The 26,688-nt window shown below is 42.3% G+C and overlaps 1 protein-coding gene across 1 annotated transcript; it reads right to left on the reverse strand.

Moving 5' to 3' along the window:
- Positions 1-408: 408 nt before the first annotated feature.
- Positions 409-26,688, reverse strand: LOC310770848 (DNA (cytosine-5)-methyltransferase 3B-like; the record flags this gene model as incomplete). The annotated part of the gene is made up of 28 exons (XM_083631858.1): positions 409-635; positions 1,031-1,149; positions 1,969-2,038; positions 2,148-2,233; positions 5,484-5,632; positions 5,764-5,854; positions 7,134-7,279; positions 8,161-8,245; positions 8,526-8,709; positions 8,928-9,040; positions 9,250-9,329; positions 9,456-9,500; positions 9,611-9,724; positions 9,929-9,981; positions 10,764-10,809; positions 10,920-11,033; positions 11,916-11,960; positions 12,071-12,184; positions 12,766-12,907; positions 15,255-15,362; positions 15,502-15,651; positions 18,820-18,875; positions 19,414-19,473; positions 19,774-20,044; positions 25,308-25,370; positions 25,630-25,715; positions 25,868-26,155; positions 26,628-26,688. 28 exons carry the CDS (start codon positions 26,686-26,688, stop codon positions 494-496), a joined length of 3,081 nt encoding a protein of 1,026 aa, XP_083487984.1. The 3' UTR covers positions 409-493.

Raw genomic sequence — 26,688 nt, forward strand, 5'->3', positions numbered from 1 at the left:
ATTAAATATCCGCTAAAACTCTGATCATGCACTGCGCTTCATTGAACGAGGAAATGGGTGTGGAAATGGGTGTGGGCGTGGATCAACTCAGCTGTTCATAATGTGATTGGCTAGCGCACCTCTTTCGCGTGGACGCGCGCCTGTGCACGAGCGAAAAACGTGCGCGTGCACAGGCAGATCCCAGGTCCACTTACCTAGTAGAAAACCAGCGTCGTAGTATCAGTTAACTAGATAGCTTTGATCCTGTTCAGTCAAACCAGATCAAAGGGACTTATCGCGGATCTGTTAAACTAGCTTCGTAGTACAGGGCTCTGTAGTGAACAGGGTTATCAATCATCAATGACAGCAATAACAACATAACTTATATAAAAAACACACAAAAGAGGTAGGTGTTGGTGAGAACTTGGAAAAAACATTTATGGAAAAACAATACACAGCGACTGGCATTTTTACGTCTCCTCTCCGCCACTGACACACCCCACAACTGACAATTCTATTCACATTGAAAATAATCCTTCAGCGGAGCAAAGAGGTGACGAATAACTGGAAGGCTCCAGGAACGAGCCGAGACCTTCTGCCTCTGGCTCCGACCCATGTTCTTCACATCGTTGTAGTGTTTGGGAAAACCAAAAATCCTGCACAAGGCAATCACATGGGAAACGTTAGAAGATGTAAAACCATCACATCAAGTGCATTTTGATCCAATCCAGCCCCTATATTAACAAGACATTCATATGACTGACATATATTGAAATACTGGTTGAAAGCTTGCCTGAAATTATTAAACATTCATATATTCCTCTATAGAAATGTTTCTCAGTCACGGCCCAGAAGGGGCTTGCTGGACTGTATTCATATTTTCTTCAGCAAATAATTGATCACCAATCTTAGAATGATTTGTCCAGAACTTTTTATGTTTCAAGGTCTGAGCTTTAGGAAAATGTTGTTTCTACTGTATGCACTGAACATGACATTATACTACAATGTAAACATTATTGGTATTTTATACACTTATTCCAGAAATTCTTACTCTTCCATTTCAGTACACGACAGGTAGTCCTCCTCGCCATTCCTGCTGACAGGCGTTGCCACCATCTTCCCCTGCTTTATGCAGTTGGACTTTGTTGTGAGGTTGCGGACTTGGTCAAACTGCAAGTCGAGTAGACAAATCACAATCAGATTTGTTTTTCTATCATTTGTTACTCCAGCTTTCCTGGTTGCCACGACAACAGCATCTAAAACGATGTTCACGAAGCATTCATGCTTCACGTTTGCTGTCATCTTACAAACAACAACCTTAAAGGGCCAGCTCACCCTAAAATCCAAAATACATATTTTTCCTCTCACCTGTAGTGCTATTCATCGATATCATTTTGTGTTAGTTGCCTGAGTTTTGGAGATATCAGCCCTAGAGATTTCTGCCTTCTCTCAAATACAATGGAACTGGATGGCACTCGGCTTGTGGTGGTCGAAGTGACAAAAAATACATTTGAAAAACTCTTTCCAGAAATCATGACCCCGTTACTCAAGATAATGCACAGACTTTGTTGTGAGCAGTTTCATGTAGGAACTATTTTCTTTCACAGTCTCATGTAGGAACTAGCTAGCAGCTAGCGGGTGTAGTTCGGTCAAAAGAAAATAGTTCCGCCATGAAACTGCTCATAACAAGGTCTGTGGATTATCTTGAGTAACCGGGTCATGATTTCTGGAAAGAGACATTGCTGTTGACTTTATCAAATGTATTTCTTTGGCACTTTGAGCACCACAAGCCGAGTGCCATCCAGTTCCATTGTATTGGAGAGAAGGCAGAAATTTTGCGGCCGATATCTCCAAAACTCAGGCAACTAACACAAAATTATATAGATGGATAAATAGCACTACAGGTGAGAGGGAATATATGTATTTTGGATTTTAGGGTGAGCTGTTCCTTTACGATAAGGTGAAAGTATGACAAATCGCAGCTTCTACCTTTGCCACGCCTCCGACTTCCGAGCAATCCTGGAGTTCTGATTGATCATTTAGGGACGTAGCAAGAGGCCTACAGAGACAGACAGGCATGGAAAGTTCAGTTTGAGGAAAATACATATTTTATAATATATTTTTCAGTGTGAGATGAGGCCTAACGGGGAAGAAACATGACTCTGTACCTGTTCATGCCAGGGAGGTTTCCCCAAAAGTAACCAGCTCTGTGAGCAGGACTGGCTTTTACTGCATCGATGAGTATTGGATTACACTGAAATCAGAGGTGAAGGCAAATAATCAGTAATGCTGGACATGGGCGGAGTTAATCGGGGGGCCAGGGGGGGCAGGCCCCCCCAGTAAAAAACAACAACAACAACTCACCATTGTAAATCTCCATGTCACTGTCTGGCTGAATATGATCATAAAATGTATATAAAAAAACACGATTTCAGACGGAAGCCCGTCTTTATTGCCACACGAACACACTACAACACATGCATGTGGCCACAACACACACTCATGCTGACGGTGGCCGGTGAAATATGTCCTCTGCATTTGACCCATCCAGGCTTGTCCTTTCCTCCGGGGGGCAGGCCAGGAGCAGTGGTCGCTATTTCTTTCCAGCGCCCGGGGACCATCATTGGACCATCATTGGACCAACTTCAGATGTTGTCGTCACTGGTCGGATGACGATCTTCTGCATGTTTTTAGTGGGGGGTTATGTACGGAGGAACCCCCTGGGGGGTACGGGGAGAACATGCAAACTCCACACAGAAAGGTCCTTTCGACGAGATAGCCCACCTGGGCAGTAGGCACTGAAGATATGGGGGGGGGTCACAACTCCAGCGCCCACAGCGTCCCAGGTGAGAATCGAACTCAGGACTAGGGATGCAGGGGTTAACCGGTTTGACTATTAACCGCGATTTCAAACGTCACGGTTATATAACCGCAGAGGCTCCGTAACACCGGGTGTTTTGTTGTCAAAATAAGTCCGTCAGTTTAAACTCCCATGCGGCGCAGACAGCGCTGGAACGAGAGGAACCGGCCTCTCGCTTCGTTTCCGCACGGACTATTTTAGCGGGTGCACAAAACACAGCTCTCCCACCAGTCTGCTATGCTCCCAATAGCATAGCCATGGACGTCAGCCAAACATAAACTTTTCAGAGACGTGCGCGATGCGACAGTCGCCTGACACGAACTGTGGGCTCCGTGGCCTCTTAATTTGTTTACTGAACGGCCATCGATGTAACGACGTAACGCTAGTTAGTTTTCTAACTAGCGTTAGATAACTCCCTTGCCTCCCTTGCCTACGCTAGCATTACAGCTAACGTAATGGCAGAGCCTGAGAGACCACAAGCAACTCAAAGAGATTATCTCTTCCCCCCCCGAAACATGTCTAAAGTAATCGGTATGGCAGCATTTCGGTTACAAAAAGGACACCCAGGGTGTTGTTAAAGATGACGGCTCCCCAATCTGCAAAACCTGCCGAAGTCGCAGTCGCAGCTAAGGGCTCCAACACCTCCAACCTTCTACAACACCTGCATAACGTTAGATGATTAAAAATGAATAATAATCAAACTAATAGGCATGGATGAGGATGACACAGTTGATGATAACACTCAAGTGTATCCACATTCGTTATATTTCTCATAGGAGGTCACTAAAAGTTAATCAACATTTACACTAAAAGATAAGTTAGATCTGTTTTTCCACCAGGTTTTACAAGTTCTCTACTCAGGTGATCCAAAAGAAATGTAGAAAAATAATACACCTGCCTGACTATGTTTTGTTCCAAAGAGATCTACTGTCATAAATATTACAGTCAGACTTTGTTTATTTTATTTATCATTTTGGACAAATATTTGCCTTTATTTACCTTTCAAAAGACAGCAACCTTTAAACAATGCATGGACAATACAATAAAACCTCTGTTCAAAGAATGCTCATGTGATTTTTATACGTCCATAAATAATCGTGAAACCGTGATAATCGTGGTTTTTTCTCAGACTATAATCGTACATCAAAAAAAATAATCGATGCATCCCTACTCAGGACCTTCTAGCTGTGAGGCGACAGCGCTATATCCACTTTGACAAGCATCACAGGTATCTCTTTGCTACCTACGACCTACGACCTTCAGTCGTTGGCTGATCCCACCCAAGTGCAGGACTGAACGTTACAGGAAGTCCTTCCTGTTAGCTGCCATCAGGTTGTTTAATCAACACATCAAATAATGTCTCTATATGCTGTGCATATATGCACTTCCCTGCACTTTAGATATTTGTGCAATGTACCGGGGTATGTTTTACTCTGTGTGTGTGTGTGTGTGTGTGTGTGTGTGTGTGTGTGTGTGTGTGTGTGTGTGTGTGTGTGTGTGTGTGTGTGTGTGTGCGCGCATGTGCTTGTGTGCGTGTGTTGCTGCTTATATTGTATTTTAACTTGTTGGCCAGCGGTGCCTGTTCTTTATCTAGATACTTGTAAGTCACTTTATGCACATTTTTTGCACTTTTAGTATTATCATTATTTTTCTTTTCTTAGTACTTGACAGTACTTTTTGTGTGCCTTGCTACATGTTTCAATGTCCTCATGTTTTTCCTGTTTTTGTCCCGACATGTTGAATGTAGCTGCATTACGTGACACATGAATTTCCTGCAAAGGATCAATAAAGTATCTATCTATCTATCTATCTATCTATCTATCTATCTATCTATCTATCTATCTATCTATCTATCTATCTATCTAAAGCTGTGACAGGAGGGGGGGGGGGGCTCTGACAGGCCAAAACTCATTGTCTTTCATACTAATAATATGTCTTCTTTCCAAAAAAAACCTTCAAAACCCACCTTTTCACTGTTGCTTTTGATCTATAATCTTTTTTCTCTCTCTCATCTATTTTCATATTTTCTCTCTTTATTAAAGTTGTTTTATCCTGTGTTTGTAAAGTGTCTTTGAGCACGGCCAAAAGAACAGTGAAACTCTATATAATATAAATGTACATTATGTAAATGTAGTGTACATCATTTAATTACTAAACATACAATAATGAGTATTAATGTTCTGTAATTCTACTCATATTCTAATATTTCTTATATTTCCATTCTTATACTCATTAAATAATAATTACAACAATTACCCTCTGATTAATAACACTAACAATAATAATAAAACAACAATAACAATAATAATGATGTTATTATTAGTAGTACACACTGTAGTAGTAGTAATAGTAGTAGCAGCTTATTATTATTATTATTAATAATAATAATGCTTTATTATTCAGAGACTAATTGTTGTAATTATTGTACAACAATAATTCCTCTAAATCTGGTTTCAAATGGCGAAAAAAACAGCCAAAACAGGCTAACTTTTTAAACGGCTGTGGCCGCCGGCAATTTTTTTTGGCTGTTTGACTGCAAAGTCCCCCCCCCCCCCAGTATAAAAGTCAAACTCCGCCTATGGACATGACCTACTTTCAGCCATCGGGTTGAGAGGACAGTTTGGTAATAATCACAAATAATCACCTGAAGCAATCTGCACATGTCTGCTTTGTCGTTAGCATTCAGGAAAACCACCTTCTCAAATAGCCAGAAGAAAGGACGGTCGTCGTCTCCCTTCGGCCTCATCATGGTCAACATGCGGTAAAACTCAAAAAACAGCCTTCCAGCGCCCTCTGTAGGAGGAAAGGAGGAGAGAGAGACCTTACTTTTACCTGCTTTATCCATTATTTCATCAATTACTACTAGTTTTTGAAATGTTCATCCATAAGAAAAGCCCAGAAGTTTGTAGGCTCCTCCTCCTTACCAAATAAGCCCTTTCGATGAGGATCTACCATGGACAGGTCATTGCACGGACTTCCACCAATCAGAAGGTCAAACGGACCCCATTCAGCGAGCTGCAACACATGACATCAGAGCTACAGGTGACGTCGGATGGGCTTTTTTACGTTGTGATTTAGCTGAGCAGGTGTGACAAAAAAACATTTGTTTTTTTAGCTACGAACAGCAGCTCTATAAGTCACTCTGTCAGTTAGTTGGTTGGTCAGTCGGTCGGTCAGTCGGTCAGTCCACAAAAAGGTCACCACACCTTTAGCGGGCACAATTCTCATGCTAGGAGGCAGACATTTCAGCCACTAAGCTTTTGTATACAGCGGTGGGACACTGGCTTTAAAATCAGTCAAAAAAGGGGGCGCCCCCGGTGGCTCATCTGGTAGAGCGTCCACCACCAAGGCTCAGTCCCCCACATGGCCCCGGGCTTGAATCTGACCCGTGGTCATGTGCCACATGTCATCCTCCCTCTCTCCTCCTTTTTGCTTTATCAATGTTTATCATTTATTTATCATTTAAAGGATTTTTTTTTTTTTTCTTTTACAAGCTGGACCTTATTTCCAGCTTTATTTATGCTTTATAACTCAGCCAGAAAATACATTTTTGAAATCGATGCACTATAAAGCTACGAGCAGCGGCCTGGAACAGAGTAAATAGGGGCATGTGTAATGCGCGTGTATTTACGTCCTGTAAATAGCTTATTTTCTGACACGCAGCGGCTCATATCCTTATTATATCATAGTGGGAGAAATGTGACCCGCTGTACCTCTGCCAGTCTCCAGTGCTGTTTTCCATCCAGTGACAGAGCTCCAAAAGTGGATCAAGCCACCATGACAGTCCACGCAACACCGTAGGATGGCTGATATTTATCTGATATTTATCTGATTTTCGAGAATATGAACGATGCATTTGAATTCGATGGCCGCCCACATTTATTTGAGCTGGAATAGCGTCATATGGATTCGTCATATGGAAAACAACTGAGGAGTGGGGGAACGGGAGCTTCTCTCTCTAACAATGTGACAGACAGCAAACAGAGAGAGGGTGAACACGCTGGCTGCAGCAAGGTAAATAGTGTTCATTTTCTCTTTGCCACTATGATATAATAAGGATATGAGCCGCTGCGTGTCAGAAAATAAGCTATTTACAGGCCGTAAATACAAGCATTACACATGCCCCTATTTCCTCTGTTCCAGGCTGCTGCTCGGCGAATAACACCTTTATAGTGCATCGATTTCAGAAATTCATTTTCTGGCTGAGTTATAAAGCAAATAAAGCTGGAAATAATGTCCAGGTTATAATAATAACCTGGACATTAATAATAATTCTCCTTGAAGTTGTACTCACGTGTTTCCTGGTGATGGTGCGTACGTCGTTGACGTACTCGATCTTCCCCTCGTGTTTGATCATCCCCACAGGGATTTTATCCTCCAATATCTCTGCGCCGATGTAGCGCTCGATGTTGAAGCCCAGGTCATTGAGCAGCACGTATCCTGTCAGGGCACCACAGTTACAAGCAATTCACTCATTCAAGAAATATGCATGTTTTAGACCAGTGGTTCTCAAACTTTGTGCAGGACTTTGTCAAGGACCCCTAAACTGACACACATTAAACCACGGACCCCCATTTGATAAGAATTTGTCCCAGGGTCCCCCATCTGATTAGCCTGGTATCTAGCCCCAAGAATGCCGACCACTGCAATCCATGTGTGACTGCATACCAGGCTGCCATCTGATAGGATTTGTGCTTTTACCTGTTTTATTACAGAAAGTGTATGAAATAGTCATACATTCTGTCATTGTGTTACTTATGGATGGAATTATAGTCAAAATAAAGTATTCACATGCGGCCCGCGGCCTGTGTGGCCTGCGATGGATTGCAGAAAAAAAAGAAAAGAAAAAGATTACAGTGCACCTGAACGCAACATGCAAGATACCCGCTGAATAAGTGTCCAAATGTTCATGTCATTCTGGCCAATACTCCACTTCTGTTATAGCATTTCAGTCTGGAATACGGAATATCTTTCAATAATCTATGATTTAGCTGCTAAATTGTCAAATACCGCCGTCTGCTCGCTACCCAGGCACTTATGTATGTACTTAACCTAACTAACTATCCGGTGTGCACAACATTGTCAGACTAAACTCCGGCTGACACCCCAAAAACCTACAATCCACTACAGAAAAATGTATATTGTTTGTTTATTAACTGGCTCCTGGCCTTCTATCATTTCATGAAAGTGGCCCCCGGGCAAAGCAAGTTGAGTATCCCTGCCTTAAGTGATACTGTAATGTCCATGTAAAATGTCCATGGGGTGGACCCTAGTCGTTGCAGAGCTAGACATATGCTATTTACATAACGAGACAAACCAACCTGATGCAATGCCATCAAAGAGGGACAGCACCTTCAGTGGTCTGCGCTGATGTGCAGAGATGGAGGGGTAGACTCTGTGGGGCTTCTGGGTAAAAGAAACAACCAACCGTTACTGTAATAAGTAGAATAATTTGAAAACTGATATCAAACATCAAGTCATTGACCCAGACAGTGGAAATGTACACGCAGCCTAACACACCAGCGGGTTGTGCATCCGGCTCCAAGTTAGGGTGTTGTAAAGCAGGGGTGTCAAACATACGGCCCGGGAGCCAGAACCGGCCCGCCAAAGGGTCCGATCCGGCCCACAGGAGGACTGTGAATGAGGGGAGAAAGATGCTAGGAGAGATGCAACATGTGCCACTTACAAATTCCAAGGCACTGTTGTTGGCAAAGAACTTTTGGACACTGATGCTCCAGTCGGGTCTCAGTTGAAGGTTCCCGTTGCACGTGGAGGGCTGGCAGATGTAGCAGCTCCAGGGATCAACGTCTTTCAGTTTCTCAAAGGTTCCTGGAGCCACCAGGATGTTCACACAGTCCTTACAGAAACACCTTGGGGGAAGGAGGGGGGGGCAACATCCAAGGAGATACACGTGGATGAGTAAAAAAAGAGTAGCAGAGACTGGACATACAAAGAGGGTGGTTAGTGTGGGATATGTGAAAGAAGGTGATGAACGAGGTGAGATCTTGTTGTCATTTACCATCCCTATAGTGTTTCTTATTTGTTGACTATCTAGAGAGGTGAGCGAGAGGACACCTGAGCATCTTACCTGCAGCAGCTAGCGTTGTCACAAAGAATGACATCTAAGGCCGCACAGCACACGGTACAATACGACTGGGAGCCATCTTCATCGTAGCGATAAAGCGTCTCGATGAAGTTCTCCTGCAAAACAATGAGAATGTAGTTTGACAGCATTCAGGATATAAACAGTAGCTGTGTTTCCGATTGGGCTGGCCTGCAGTAACCTGACTCTGCCAGACGGGGGCGCTGTCAGGTTAGGAATGCTGGAGTAACCTGACTCTGCCAGACGGGGGCGCTGTCAGGTTAGGAATGGAGTGAAGCAGAGCAAATTAAACTAGTGATTAGATTACCTTGCATTTCAGACAAAGACTCCCTTCAAAGAGCGGGTGGAACACCTCCGGCTCATTTGAGCCACAAGACAAGCAGAAATCTGAAATCAGAAAATATGACCTTGGAATGATGAAGAAATAACTTATATTAATATACTTAAATATTAATATTGGAGGCATTAAATCAGTAAGATAACATTTGTTTTGTATTCTCCCCCAAAACATACCTTCAATTCTTTTGCCTTTCTCAGCGACTGCTTTTATCATTGATTCTGTAAAGTAAAACATGAAAATTAGACTTGGAAATGATGATGATTATATGAATATGCAACATATGAGTCTGTAATAGTTGGTGTGTTATTTGCTGCAACACAAGTCCTACCTCTGCTGTGGGTGATGACGGCTGGCCTTACTTTAGCTTTGCGAACATATTTTCTTTTTGCTGGGGGCTGGTAGTCTGACAGGGAGTCTGACGATTCAGCATTCGCAGCACAATCTTCAAGATGGGAACAAATTAAATTGTACATATTTATTTTATGGATGAAACTCTCGTACCAACAGAAATATACAAATTACCAGACCAGGACAAATGCAGCGCCTACTTGTGAGTCCAGGTTTTTGTTGTAATCAAACATGGCTACCAGCAGTCTGTGGTATTGGCCATGAAGAGGACTGGATAGATCAGTACAGATATACATACTGTCAGGAGCTGTGAATCCATCGGGTCCTGATAGATCAGTACAGATATACATACTGTCAGGAGGTGTGAATCCATCAGGTCCTGATAGATCAGTACAGATATACATACTGTCAGGAGGTGTGAATCCATCAGGTCCTGATAGATCAGTACAGATATACTGTACATACTGTCAGGAGGTGTGAATCCATCAGGTCCTGATAGATCAGCACAGATATACATACTGTCAGGAGGTGTGAATCCATCAGGTCCTGATAGATCAGTACAGATATACATACTGTCAGGAGGTGTGAATCCATCAGGTCCTGATAGATCAGTACAGATATACATACTGTCAGGAAGTGTGAATCCATCAGGTCCTGATAGATCAGTACAGATATACTGTACATACTGTCAGGAGGTGTGAATCCATCAGGTCCTGATAGATCAGTACAGATATACTGTACATACTGGGCCCGGCGGCTCGCAAATGAAATGGAGGCAGAATCCCGACTGTAACAAAACTGCCCTCTGAACACGTGTGCATCATGTCCCATGTTGCGGTCTGAGCGAGGGGACTATTTTCTCTGCGGTTCTTAAATCATCTCCAAGGTTATAAAAACTCAATTTTGATTGGAAAACACATGAAAATATAAATGAATGGTCTTGTTTTGTTGGCAAGTGACCATGGTATAAGCGGGTTAATGCACTTGGGACTTCGCTTCTCGCGTCGTCCCTTAAAAAGTGATAACGGACATCTCGTCGTGCATTAACCCTTACTTAATATACTTCAATATTAATATTGGAGGCATTAAATCAGTAAGATAACATTTGTTTTGTATTCTCCCCCAAAACATACCTTCCATTTTTTTTGCCTTTCTCAGTGACCGCTTTTATCATTGATTCTGTAAAGTAAAACATGAAAAGAATTAGACTTGGAAATGATGATTATATGAATATGCAACATATGAGTCTGTAATAGTTGGTGTGTTATTTGCTGCAACACAAGTCCTACCTCTGCTGTGGGTGACGACGGCTGGCCTTACTTTAGCTTTGCAAACATATTTTCTTTTTGCTGGGGGCTGGTAGTCTGACAGGGAGTCTGACGATTCAGCATTCGCAGCACAATCTTCAAGATGGGAACACATGAAATTGTACATATTTATTTTATGGATGAAACTCTCGTACCAACAGAAATATACAAATGACCAGACCAGGACAAATGCAGCGCCTACTTGTGAGTCCAGGTTTTTGTTGTAATCAAACATGGCTACCAGCAGTCTGTGGTATTGGCCATGAAGAGGACTGGATAGATCAGTACAGATATACATACTGTCAGGAGGTGTGAATCCATCGGGTCCTGATAGATCAGTACAGATATACATACTGTCAGGAGGTGTGAATCCATCAGGTCCTGATAGATCAGTACAGATATACATACTGTCAGGAGGTGTGAATCCATCAGGTCCTGATAGATCAGTACAGATATACTGTACATACTGTCAGGAGGTGTGAATCCATCAGGTCCTGATAGATCAGTACAGATATACTGTACATACTGTCAGGAGGTGTGAATCCATCAGGTCCTGATAGATCAGTACAGATATACTGTACATACTGGGCCCGGCGGCTCGCAAATGAAATGGAGGCAGAATCCCGCCTGTAACAAAACTGCCCTCTGAACACGTGTGCATCATGTCCCATGTTGCGGTCTGAGCGAGGGGACTATTTTCTCTGCGGTTCTTAAATCATCTCCAAGGTTATAAAAACTCAATTTTGATTGCAAAACACATGAAAATATACCGTAAATGAATGGTCTTGTTTTGTTGGCAAGTGACCATGGTATAAGCGGGTTAATGCACTTGGGACTTCGCTTCTCGCGTCGTCCCTTAAAAAGTGATAACGGACATCTCGTCGTGCATTAAGCCTTACTTAATATACTTCAATATTAATATTGTAGGCATTAAATCAGTAAGATAACATTTGTTTTGTATTCTCCCCCAAAACATACCTTCCATTTTTTTGCCTTTCTCAGTGACCGCTTTTATCATTGATTCTGTAAAGTAAAACATGAAAAGAATTAGACTTGGAAATGATGATTATATGAATATGCAACATATGAGTCTGTAATAGTTGGTGTGTTATTTGCTGCAACACAAGTCCTACCTCTGTTGTGGGTGATGACGGCTGGCCTTACTTTAGCTTTGCGAACATATTTTCTTTTTGCTGGGGGCTGGTAGTCTGACAGGGAGTCTGACGATTCAGCATTCGCAGCACAATCTTCAAGATGGGAACAAATTCAATTGTACATATTTATTTTATGGATGAAACTCTCGTACCAACAGAAATACAAATGACCAGACCAGGACAAATGCAGCGCCTACTTGTGAGTCCAGGTTTTTGTTGTAATCAAACATGGCTACCAGCAGTCTGTGGTATTGGCCATGAAGAGGACTGGATCAGTACAGATATACATACTGTCAGGAGGTGTGAATCCATCAGGTCCTGATAGATCAGTACAGATATACATACTGTCAGGAGGTGTGAATCCATCAGGTCCTGATAGATCAGTACAGATATACTGTACATACTGTCAGGAGGTGTGAATCCATCAGGTCCTGATAGATCAGTACAGATATACATACTGTCAGGAGGTGTGAATCCATCAGGTCCTGATAGATCAGTACAGATATACATACTGTCAGGAGGTGTGAATCCATCAGGTCCTGATAGATCAGTACAGATATACATACTGTCAGGAGGTATGAATCCATCAGGTCCTGATAGATCAGTACAGATATACATACTGTCAGGAGGTGTGAATCCATCAGGTCCTGATAGATCAGTACAGATATACATACTGTCAGGAGGTGTGAATCCATCAGGTCCTGTAGGCAGGAAGCCTCCAAAAGCCCAGTCCAGCATGAGCTTCAGCTCTTCTTCTTTCTTTCCCTCCTTCTCTCCTTCCTGAGTAAAAGACTTCCCACATCGCTCACCTGCCAACTGAACATGACTCAAGTCAACATCTGGGGCGTCGCTATGAGTTTGGGGAACATGTGAGTGACACCAGGATATTTTCCATGTCTTCAAAGACAACAGTGCCAGAGAGTCACTTCACAGATCATTTGATTTCCAATTTCCATCCTTGGCTAAAACATTGTTCGTGTAAACCTTGTATAGGAAAATCAGCTGCTTTCTGATTCATCTTTGTCATTTCCCTCATCTTTCTGTCAGAGTAGTTGTTTCAAAGTTGTTAACAGTGGAATTACCCCTCCAGCTGCAACTAATACTGCCATTACATTCAGTGGTGGAAATGGATTTGCTCTGGGAACGCACTTACCCAGGGTGGGGGTCCCCGGACATTTGTCCAAAGCGACTCACAATATCACATTTTGTCAACAGTACAGAAAACAACTATGCAACACAATCAATGACATTTTGATGGACTAGAGAAGCACTTTGGAGAAAGTAGTTTTAGAAGGATTTTTTTGTTTGGAACGTTATTAGTTCAAGAAGGGCCCAGGTGTAGCCTGAAAAGTTGAGTTTTTAGTCTCTGCCGAAAGATGTTTGTTTCTGACTCTGGGAGTCACACACATTTCAACTATTCTATGTGACCTCCATTTGATAACTAATGTAATGACTGTGTGTGAATAAATATTAAGTTAAGTAACTTAACTTCCATTTACTGAGCCTCCCCTGAAACTGTTTGGAGCCCCCCTGGGGACTGGGGAGGCACGCCTCCCACAACCTCTGTAGTACACGATATAGTGCTAGTGTTGGTAGGGAGGCATATATTTAATATATATTTAAAAGAACAAAAGAAACAGACAATAGACCTGCAATTCAATCTTGCATCACATCACGGGCCCTATTCTCCCACAAGCCTTCGGCGCTAAAACGGGCCTTAAACGCAAAAAAACGTGCTTTGCGCCTGTTTTGGGACGATATCAATATGGCTTTACGCTGCCAAATGCGCTTTGGGCCGAATGGGCGTGGCGCAGTCCCAGAATGGGCCAAAGTGGGCGTGTCGGCGCTAAATACCGGCGTACTGCTATCTTCCGACCTGGCGTTAATTTAGCGCCTTGCGCCTTTGAAAAGCAGGCCTATTCAGTGGGCCAGTTGCGCGGAGCGCTCCCCTCTGGCTCTCTCCCTCCCCTCTGGCTCTCTCCTCTATCACCCTTCTCTGTGTCACTCTCTCCCTCTCTCCTCACAGTCTGACAGGCACAATACCGACTGTCTCTGACTCCCTCGCTCAGAGTCCCATAGAAAAAATAAGCTGTAACTTCACTGCAATGTGAATGTCCCAACATGCATTGTGTTTCTCCATTTTGCTACTAAATAGCAACCAAATGAGCCGAAAACCTATATTAAGGGAGGATCTAAATAATGTGTAATGGTAAGACAACCTCCAATTGTAGAACATTTCAATATTGGACCAAATAAAACATCGAAATGAAAACACCACCCTATTTGAAACATACATGTCCTACTGGGGCTATAAATATCCCTTGTCGATTTAACGTGATTTAGATAAGTGACAGCGGAACGCGCTTCGGAAGCTTCTACTGTCATCTGCTATACTGTGATGTCCACTCCAATAACTTGGCCCTACTCCACATTTAGTTTTACAATAAAAACACATTTATGCAATGACTTTACATAATGTAGGCTATATTTATGTGCATCATCCTTCCTGCAGCAGGCGAGAGAAAATTATATCTTTCTGGACAAACTTTCACCAATCTAATAGGCTATATTTTTCTAGCTGATGCGTTTAGAACATTATTTTCACTTTGATCTTGCTATAGTGTAGCGTTTTTACATGCTTGCAGTATTTCAACTGCAGTTATATTGGTTTGAGAAGCATCATAATATGGAATAATAGCCGATATATGGAGACAGACGGGATGAAGGGAGGTGGGGGGGGGGGGGGGGGGGATCAGAGGCTTGGGTTTCGTCTGGTTTTGCTGGACCACTGGAATGGAGCTTAAAAGGCAAGCATGCGATTCGTTTATTGCACTTATCCAATGAACTGACGGTGCATAATTTTACGCTTAAAAGGCGTGGTTGTAATGGTTGAGGCTGCGTCTAGCGCCAAGACCAAGATATCAAGTGCGCTGGTCCACGCCCACTGATTTGCGCTGCGCCAGGCGCTCGGCCTAGAAACAACGCCGATGCAACGATAGGGACCCACATGTACGTTGCAGAGATCGTATCGGGTATGATATGCTTCTGAGTTCTGATTGTGTGATGTTGCCTCTCACCTCAATGATCTGGTAGATGTGATTGTGTGATGTTGCCTCTCACCTCAATGATCTGGTAGATGTGATTGTGTGATGTTGCTTCTCACCTCAATGATCTGGTAGATGGCCTCCTTGTAGGTGGGCAAGCTGGCATAGGAATCCTTGCAGAAGGCCGTAGAAAAGGCAGAGAAGGACAGTAGCTCCTGTGTGTCGATCTGCAGCAGAAAACAATGAAGATAGCTTGATGAATTCAAACTAATGTCAACTCTTTCTGCAGGTCTGGCACACACACACACACACACACACACACACACACACACACACACACAGATCAAAACCATATTGATTTCTAACCTCTGAGAACATGCCGTTGCCGAACCACTCCACCCTCCTCATACCCGGCGGTGCGGACTTCGTGTTCCAGGGCATGACCATCCCCGGCCACCAGGAGGAGCCCTTCACCTTCCCCCACAGCAGCTCTCCTGTCTGAAAGGCCTTCCCATCCTGCAAAGGAGGAAGCACAGGAGTGACAAAGCAGAATAGAGAGCCGCAGTAACGAGTCCGGAAATCATCGATGCTAACAGCCCTGGTTCAACACAGTTTTTGCCTATGGGAGTTTTGAATGGGTTTTTGGCGCGATGCTTCTAATAAGCTCTCTGGGCAACGCTGGCTTAATCAAACGCGAAGGAGATGGTAGTAACATCATCTTCACACATGAAGACCACTTTTATGAGTTTTGAAGCTTTTATGTGCCGTTAAAAGGGTGGCTAGCTAGCAAACGGCTAAATGAGACTACACTTTTGAGTCGATGGGGATATATACGTCAATAACGTCACCACTTCAAAGGGCGAACACGGAAATTCTCTTTCCCTCACCTGGTTCAGCCCCGTTCAGCCCGGGGTAATCAGTGCACACATCAACAACAGTCCAGGTTGAGTGCTGACGTGATGTGGAAGCCTATGCGACAGTGTGTAGTTCAGGATTAGCTTAGCTCGAGCATTTTACTTCTAGGGCTCGCATTTACGCTTCAAATCTCATGAAAGTGGTCCTCATGTGTGAAGATTATCCGACGGAACTCTGGTTCGCGTTTGATTAATCTTGCGTTGCCCAGAGACCTTATTTGAAGCATCGCGGCAAAAACCCATTCAAAAATCCCATAGACAGAAACAGTGTTGAACCAGGAAGTTCGGGACTTCCGCATTCAGCCTACAAAAATACGTCATCCCTGCGGCTCTCTCTAGTGCCTAATACCTTTTTTTACATCAAAAGTACCAGGTATAGGCTACGCGCTTTTTTTTAAACACATCTAAGCACCATAGAGAGCTAAAGTGAACGTCACTTCCTGCTTAAGCACTGTACCAGAGAAAGCAGGTACTTTGTGGATATCACTGGGGTTTTGAAAAAGCAGGTACTTTGTGGATATCACTGGGGTTTTGAAAAAGCAGGTACTTTGTGGATATCATATCACTGGGGTTTTGAAAAAGCAGGTACTTTGTGGATATCACTGGGGTTTTGAAAAAGCAGGTACTTTGTGGATATCACTGGGGTTTTGAAAAAGCAGGTACTTTGTGAATATCACTGGGGTTTTGAAAAAGCAGGTACTTTGTGAATATCACTGGGGTGTTGAAAAAGCAGGTACTTTGTGAATATCACTGGGGTTTTGAAAAAGCAGGTACTTTGTGAATATCACTGGGGTTTTGAAAAAGCAGGTACTTTGTGGATATCATATCACTGGGGTTTTGAAAAAGCAGGTACTTTGTGAATATCACTGGGGTTTTGAAAAAGCAGGTACTTTGTGAATATCACTGGGGTTTTGAAAAAGCAGGTACTTTGTGGATATCATATCACTGGGGTTTTGAAAAAGCAGGTACTTTGTGGATATCACTGGGGTTTTGAAAAAGCAGGTACTTTGTGGATATCATATCACTGGGGTTTTGAAAAAGCAGGTACTTTGTGGATATCACTGGGGTGTTGAAAAAGCAGGTACTTTGTGGATATCATATCACTGGGGTTTTGAAAAAGCAGGTACTTTGTGGATATCACTGGGGTGTTGAAAAAGCAGGTACTTTGTGGATATCGTATCACTGGGGTTTTGAAAAAGCAGGTACTTTGTGGATATCACTGGGGTTTTGAAAAAGCAGGTACTTTGTGGATATCACTGGGGTGTTGAAAAAGCAGGTACTTTGTGGATATCACTGGGTGGCTAAGATCAATTTGCATGGCGCACAGTGCACGCTCACAACGGACAATTGTGTTCAAGCATACACCTCATCCGACTAACGTCTGGATATCTTCAGGAGATCACTGCATGTCTGCAAAGGGCTTGTGAGAATGACTACAGAATATTGTCACAGAACAAAACAGGTACTCGTATTACCTGGGAGGCGGAGACACGTTTTGCTGTCCCGGGGGCCCGCCAGTAAGAGCAGTACCCAAAAGTGGGGCTCTTACTGTAGATTACTCGTAGATTACTCCTACCTTTATCATTTTTAGACTTGCCAAAAAGCTGTTTTCAAGCAAAAAAACAAACTGTTATAAAGTCTTTAAATTTTTTTTGGATGAGAACGTAACATTCCAAACATGTGACCAGTTTATCAGAATAACGCAGATTTTGGAAAATTTTAAAACTGTACGGGATGTCCCAGGTGCCAGCACTGGCCTGAAACACTGTACGGGATGTCCCAGGTGCCAGCACTGGCCTGAAACACTGTACGGGATGTCCCAGGTGCCAGCACTGGTCTGAAACACTGTACGGGACGTCCCAGGTGTCAGCACTGGTCTGAAACACTGTACGGGACGTCCCAGGTGCCAGCACTGACCTGAAACACTGTACAGGACGTCCCAGGTGTCAGCACTGGTCTGAAACACTGTTACGGGACGTCCCAGGTGCCAGCACTGACCTGAAACACTGTACAGGACGTCCCAGGTGTCAGCACTGGTCTGAAACACTGTTACGGGACGTCCCAGGTGCCAGCACTGGCTTGAAACACTGTACAGGACGTCCCAGGTGTCAGCACTGGTCTGAAACACTGTTACGGGACGTCCCAGGTGCCAGCACTGGCTTGAAACACTGTACGGGAGTGCGGCTTCTGGCACAAGCTGCTCTCCCAGCCAGAGCCTCTCCTAATGAGAGACGTTTGTTTGTTTGAATTTTTGTCCCACTGATGATGTCACAATGTCTATGACATCATCAGTGATATCATAAGTGACATTATTATGACTAGTGCAATACCCGTCGTGCCCATTTCCTCCCTCTCTCTCTCCCCATTCACCCCCGCCCCATGGGTACATTGTTTTTGTCCCATTGATGTCACAATGTCTATGACAGCATCAGTGATGTCATCGGTCAAATCATTATTGACCAAAATCATCTTATGACATCACTGGTGATGCCATGGGAATGACACAGACATACAGACACTCCTGGGCGGTGTATGGAAGCAAGTCCACGCAGCGGGCGAGGGCTTAAAATGATTGCAACAAAAAGCAATGCTTCTGTTTTGTTTTGTTTCCATTGTCAAGTGGAGTTGAAGATATTTACAGACAAATCACAAGACTCAGTTTAAGTAAGCATAACCAAGTCATACAGAATTTAACTTTTTAACAAAGTTGCTTCTTTTCCATGTTAGTAGATATAAAAGCAGAAGACAAACAGTGAACCAAATGTATTACCTCTTTCACAAAGACGACATCCTCTCCAAATACGCTGTCATGCTCATTATTTGGCCCTTTGTAAGAAAATAGACAGAATTATGTTTTTTCCCCCCAAAGTTGAGAGCTGAGGTGATATCTGCCTTCTAACATGTTCAAATTGAACATCTGGAGCATTTCAACCCAAACAGTTTATAATGAAGATTGTGAACCTGATGTTCATTGCAAAACATTTAAAAAATAGAATTCATTATATATTCCTTAAACAATTATCTTACACAGAACATAGTGATTTTTACTTTATTTCACTTTCACTCAACTATGTACAGGTAACGTTAAACGTTGTATATCTCGTTTCATAACAAAAGTCTGTATATATTCTGGTAGTCTACAAATCTGCGTTGTTGTTATTATTATTATTAGTAGTAGTAGTAGTAATAATAATAATAATAATAATGACAACAACAATCATAATCATCTCACTAAGCAGTTAAGCACGGAGCATGCTAGAAGAGCATGCAAAGCTATACTGTATGAGTGCATGATATTTCTAGTAGTAATAATAATAATCATAATAATCATAATAATTGATATAATAATAATGAACTGACTTACCAGTTAACTTTGTAAGGTGGACTGCACATTGCTTTACTGGCTCATTAACGCAATTGAAGTCTAGAAAAAAGATAGATATAGATAAATACAATGCCAGACACTGCTGAGACAAAGCTAGTGATAATATTATGCAATGGATGTTTAGTTACCTTCTAACCATATCAAAGTGCAAAAAACAACAACACTTTTACTACTTCATAATACATGTATAATATATATGATAGATATATATCATATATATATATATATATATATATATATATATATATATATATATATATATATATATATATATATACAGTATATATAAATAATTAAATACAGTTACATGCAAATGGAAGCTTAGCATTTGTAATTGACCTGATGCTTCATGATTAGCTGTCTTCTTCCTGTCAGTGTTGAGCGGTGAGTCCTTGTTGCTGGTGCTGTGGGACAGAGCACTGTGGGACAGAGCACTGTGGGACAGAGCGCTGTGGGACAGAGCGCTGTGGGACAGAGCACTGTGGGACAGAGCACTGTGGGACAGAGCACTGTGGGACAGAGCCAGGGCGATGACCAGGGCAGACACCTCCTCGCTCTCCATCATGGCTTCACTCTCACTGAACAGCGTGGCGTCCCCGTTCTCTATGACCTGATGCAAGCAGGTTAACACAAAACACACAAACTCAAACACAAAAACACATGAACTCAAACACAAAGAGACACAAACTCAAACACAAAGAGACACAAACTCAAACACAAAGAGACAGAAACTCAAACACAAAGACACACAAACTCAAACACAAAGAGACATGAACTCAAACACAAAGAGACACAAACTCAAACACAAAGAGACACAAACTCAAACACAAAGAGACACAAACTCAAACACAAAGAGACACAAACTCAAACACAAAGAGACACAAACTCAAACACAAAGACACACAAACTCAAACACAAAGAGACACAAACTCAAACACAAAGAGACACAAACTCAAACACAAAGACACACAAACTCAAACACAAAGAGACACAAACTCAAACACAAAGAGACACAAACTCAAACACAAAGACACACAAACTCAAACACAAAGACACATGAACTCAAACACAAAGAGACACAAACTCAAACACAAAGACACACAAACTCAAACACAAAGAGACACAAACTCAAACACAAAGAGACACAAACTCAAACACAAAGACACACAAACTCAAACACAAAGAGACACAAACTCAAACATAAAGACACATGAACTCAAACACAAAGAGACACAAACTCAAACACAAAGAGACACAAACTCAAACACAAAGAGACACAAACTCAAACATAAAGACACATGAACTCAAACACAAAGAGACACAAACTCAAACACAAAGACACACAAACTCAAACACAAAGAGACACAAACTCAAACACAAAGAGACACAAACTCAAACACAAAGACACACAAACTCAAACACAAAGAGACACAAACTCAAACATAAAGACACATGAACTCAAACACAAAGAGACACAAACTCAAACACAAAGAGACACAAACTCAAACACAAAGACACATGAACTCAAACACAAAGAGACACAAACTCAAACACAAAGACACACAAACTCAAACACAAAGAGACACAAACTCAAACACAAAGAGACACAAACTCAAACACAAAGACACACAAACTCAAACACAAAGAGACACAAACTCAAACATAAAGACACATGAACTCAAACACAAAGAGACACAAACTCAAACACAAAGAGACACAAACTCAAACACAAAGAGACACAAACTCAAACACAAAGAGACACAAACTCAAACACAAAGACACACAAACTCAAACACAAAGACACATGAACTCAAACACAAAGAGACACAAACTCAAACACAAAGACACACAAACTCAAACACAAAGACACATGAACTCAAACACAAAGACACACAAACTCAAACACAAAGAGACACAAACTCAAACACAAAGACACATGAACTCAAACACAAAGAGACACAAACTCAAACACAAAGACACATGAACTCAAACACAAAGAGACACAAACTCAAACACAAAGACACATGAACTCAAACACAAAGAGACACAAACTCAAACACAAAGACACACAAACTCAAACACAAAGACACACAAACTCAAACACAAAGAGACACAAACTCAAACACAAAGACACATGAACTCAAACACAAAGAGACACAAACTCAAACACAAAGACACATGAACTCAAACACAAAGAGACACAAACTCAAACACAAAGACACACAAACTCAAACACAAAGACACACAAACTCAAACACAAAGAGACACAAACTCAAACACAAAGACACATGAACTCAAACACAAAGACACACAAACTCAAACACAAAGAGACACAAACTCAAACACAAAGACACATGAACTCAAACACAAAGAGACACAAACTCAAACACAAAGACACATGAACTCAAACACAAAGAGACACAAACTCAAACACAAAGACACATGAACTCAAACACAAAGAGACACAAACTCAAACACAAAGACACACAAACTCAAACACAAAGACACACAAACTCAAACACAAAGAGACACAAACTCAAACACAAAGACACATGAACTCAAACACAAAGAGACACAAACTCAAACACAAAGACACATGAACTCAAACACAAAGAGACACAAACTCAAACACAAAGACACACAAACTCAAACACAAAGACACATAAACTCAAACACAAAGAGACACAAACTCAAACACAAAGAGACACAAACTCAAACACAAAGAGACACAAACTCAAACACAAAGAGACACAAACTCAAACACAAAGACACACAAACTCAAACACAAAGACACATGAACTCAAACACAAAGAGACACAAACTCAAACACAAAGACACACAAACTCAAACACAAAGACACATGAACTCAAACACAAAGAGACACAAACTCAAACACAAAGACACACAAACTCAAACACAAAGACACATGAACTCAAACACAAAGAGACACAAACTCAAACACAAAGAGACACAAACTCAAACACAAAGAGACACAAACTCAAACACAAAGAGACACAAACTCAAACACAAAGACACACAAACTCAAACACAAAGACACATGAACTCAAACACAAAGAGACACAAACTCAAACACAAAGACACACAAACTCAAACACAAAGAGACACAAACTCAAACACAAAGACACATAAACTCAAACACAAAGACACACAAACTCAAACACAAAGACACATAAACTCAAACACAAAGAGACACAAACTCAAACACAAAGAGACACAAACTCAAACACAAAGAGACACAAACTCAAACACAAAGAGACACAAACTCAAACACAAAGACACATGAACTCAAACACAAAGACACACAAACTCAAACACAAAGAGACACAAACTCAAACACAAAGAGACACAAACTCAAACACAAAGAGACACAAACTCAAACACAAAGAGACACAAACTCAAACACAAAGACACATAAACTCAAACACAAAGACACACAAACTCAAACACAAAGACACACAAACTCAAACACAAAGAGACACAAACTCAAACACAAAGACACACAAACTCAAACACAAAGAGACACAAACTCAAACACAAAGACACACAAACTCAAACACAAAGACACATGAACTCAAACACAAAGAGACACAAACTCAAACACAAAGAGACACAAACTCAAACACAAAGAGACACAAACTCAAACACAAAGAGACACAAACTCAAACACAAAGACACACAAACTCAAACACAAAGACACACAAACTCAAACACAAAGACACATGAACTCAAACACAAAGAGACAAACTCAAACACAAAGAGACACAAACTCAAACACAAAGAGACACAAACTCAAACACAAAGAGACACAAACTCAAACACAAAGACACACAAACTCAAACACAAAGAGACACAAACTCAAACACAAAGAGACACAAACTCAAACACAAAGAGACACAAACTCAAACACAAAGACACACAAACTCAAACACAAAGAGACACAAACTCAAACACAAAGACACACAAACTCAAACACAAAGACACATGAACTCAAACACAAAGAGACACAAACTCAAACACAAAGACACACAAACTCAAACACAAAGAGACACAAACTCAAACACAAAGAGACACAAACTCAAACACAAAGACACATGAACTCAAACACAAAGAGACACAAACTCAAACACAAAGACACACAAACTCAAACACAAAGAGACACAAACTCAAACACAAAGACACACAAACTCAAACACAAAGACACACAAACTCAAACACAAAGACACACAAACTCAAACACAAAGACACACAAACTCAAACACAAAACACACAAACTCAAACACAAAGACACACAAACTCAAACACAAAACACACAAACTCAAACACAAAGACACACAAACTCAAACACAAAGACACATAAACTCAAACACAAAACACACAAACTCAAACACAAAGACACACAAACTCAAACACAAAGACACCTTGATATTGATAATGTAGCAATATTTGGGGGGGTTAGTATTCATGCTTTAGTTTCACAAGTTATTTCCAAACAAGACAATTTAGATAATTAGTAATGATCATCATTAGTACACAGTGATAAGTAATAGGTCATGTGGATATCATTGCTCAGAATATTGTATCACTTTACTGTAACGCAGTAGCCTGATATTCAGGAGGAGGACCCTGAAGATCATCAAAGACACAAACCATCCCCACAACAGCCTGTTCTCCCTGCTACCCTCAGGGAGAAGATACAGGGTTCCAAAAGCATGCACAAATCGCTTGAGGAACAGTTTCTTCCCGCAGGCCACGAGACTCCTTAACATATACAAATAGTGTAGTAGCTGTACTGTACCGTACTGTAGCTGCTACCATTACGTATGTCTAACGTTTAATTGTATGTTTAATAAGGAATATGCTATTTGCACCTGTATGTCAAATACGCCGAATTTAAAATGCCGAGTTTAATTGTATGTTTAATAAGGAATATGTTATTTGCACCTGTATGTCAAATACGCAGAATTTAAAATGTTTAAGCACGTCTAAAGTATGCACCCGACATGTGCACCTATGTGCAGTGAATATGCCACTGTCTCTGACTTGTCTTATCACTATACTGCCTTATTGCTTGTTGTGTCTCTTGTTGTTTTTGCACTCATATGCCCTGTTATATTTGTACTATTGCACTATGTTGTAAACGGAGTCCACAGCACAATAATTTCACACGTGATACTTGTACCATGGAGTGACAATAAAAATCTTGAATCTTGAATCTTGAGACTTCATCATCAACTCATCAACTCATTTCCTCTTCTAGTCTGAGATTGCAGTCACTTCAGAGGATTTCTATGAGGGGGCGGGGCTTCGGTCTTCCCTAACCAATCAGACCAAGGTGTCCACTGCAACCGGCAGTAGCACTGCACTGCACTATTAGTCATGCATAACAGACAGAGGCTATCTCCACTTTGGCTACTAAATTTGGCAGTTGTAAAACAATTATATCAACGAGCAACGGATGGTCAAAATGTATTTAATTGTGCAGTATTCTACCATATCTGACCTGTATGCAGAATATATATTATGTGGGGAGACATTTATTTTTTGTATCATTGTAAAGCAACAGCACAGTAAAGAGGATATTAATCTAACATGATGTCTCTAGTTCTTTATAGATCTAGCCTCTTAATTTTGCTCTCAAAGTGCACCAGATTGAAGCATTTTACTTTAAAATGGACAACATTTTCTAACTGGGGGGCACAGCCCCCCCTGGACCCCCCATGCCGCGCTAAAATGACCTCGGTATTTCTCAGACCCTGGCTATGGCCATGAGTGCACTGCATGTGTGAAAAGGGCTTTTGAGAATTACTACAGAACATTAATTTGTCACAGAATAAAACAGGTACTCATATTACCTGGGAGGCGGAGACACATTTTGCTGTCTGGGGGCTCTTACTGGATGAGGAACTCTCTTTCACCTGAAAATCAAACACATTTGATAAGTGTCCTGATCACGCTTATGATTGGTACTTTCTGGCTGTCCATCGGAGGGAGGCGGAGCTAAGGTAGTGACGTGATGCAGATGCCCTTATAGAGGCTTCCGTAGCAGAGTTAGCTGGTGGTAACATGTGGGCTCGAACCTGTGACCCCCGTGTTGGTAGGTAGGGAATCTACCACTGCACCCAGATGCCTCTCATGGCCCTGAGTCACTCTGGTAGGATACTTGAGTATACCTACCAACTCATCTTGGGACTCCAGCCCCTTTTTACTGTCCTTATCAAGACCTATAGGCGCATCCCAGGTGTCAGCACTGACCTGAAACACTGTACGGGACATCCCAGGTGTCAGCACTGACCTGAAACACTGTACGGGACATCCCAGGTGTCAGCACTGGTCTGAAACACTGTACGGGACGTCCCAGGTGTCAGCGCTGACCTGAAACACTGTACGGGACATCCCAGGTGTCAGCACTGACCTGAAACACTGTACGGGACATCCCAGGTGTCAGCACTGGTCTGAAACACTGTACGGGACGTCCCAGGTGTCAGCGCTGACCTGAAACACTGTACGGGACGTCCCAGGTGCCAGCACTGGTCTGAAACACTGTACGGGACGTCCCAGGTGTCAGCGCTGACCTGAAACACTGTACGGGACGTCCCAGGTGTCAGCACTGTTCTGAAACACTGTACGGGACATCCCAGGTGCCAGCACTGGTCTGAAACACTGTACGGGACGTCCCAGGTGTCAGCGCTGACCTGAAACACTGTACGGGACGTCCCAGGTGTCAGCACTGTTCTGAAACACTGTACGGGACATCCCAGGTGTCAGCACTGGTCTGAAACACTGTACGGGACGTCCCAGGTGTCAGCACTGACCTGAAACACTGTACGGGACGTCCCAGGTGTCAGCACTGGTCTGAAACACTGTACGGGACGTCCCAGGTGTCAGCACTGGTCTGAAACACTGTACGGGACATCCCAGGTGTCAGCACTGGTCTGAAACACTGTACGGGACGTCCCAGGTGTCAGCACTGGTCTGAAACACTGTACGGGACGTCCCAGGTGTCAGCACTGACCTGAAACACTGTACGGGACATCCCAGGTGTCAGCACTGACCTGAAACACTGTACGGGACGTCCCAGGTGTCAGCACTGGTCTGAAACACTGTACGGGACGTCCCAGGTGTCAGCACTGGTCTGAAACACTGTACTGGACGTCCCAGGTGTCAGCACTGACCTGAAACACTGTACTGGACGTCCCAGGTGTCAGCACTGGTCTGAAACACTGTACGGGACAT

Source organism: Poromitra crassiceps (genome assembly GCF_964638095.1).
Source record: "Poromitra crassiceps genome assembly, chromosome: 2".
NCBI lineage: Eukaryota > Metazoa > Chordata > Actinopteri > Beryciformes > Melamphaidae > Poromitra > Poromitra crassiceps.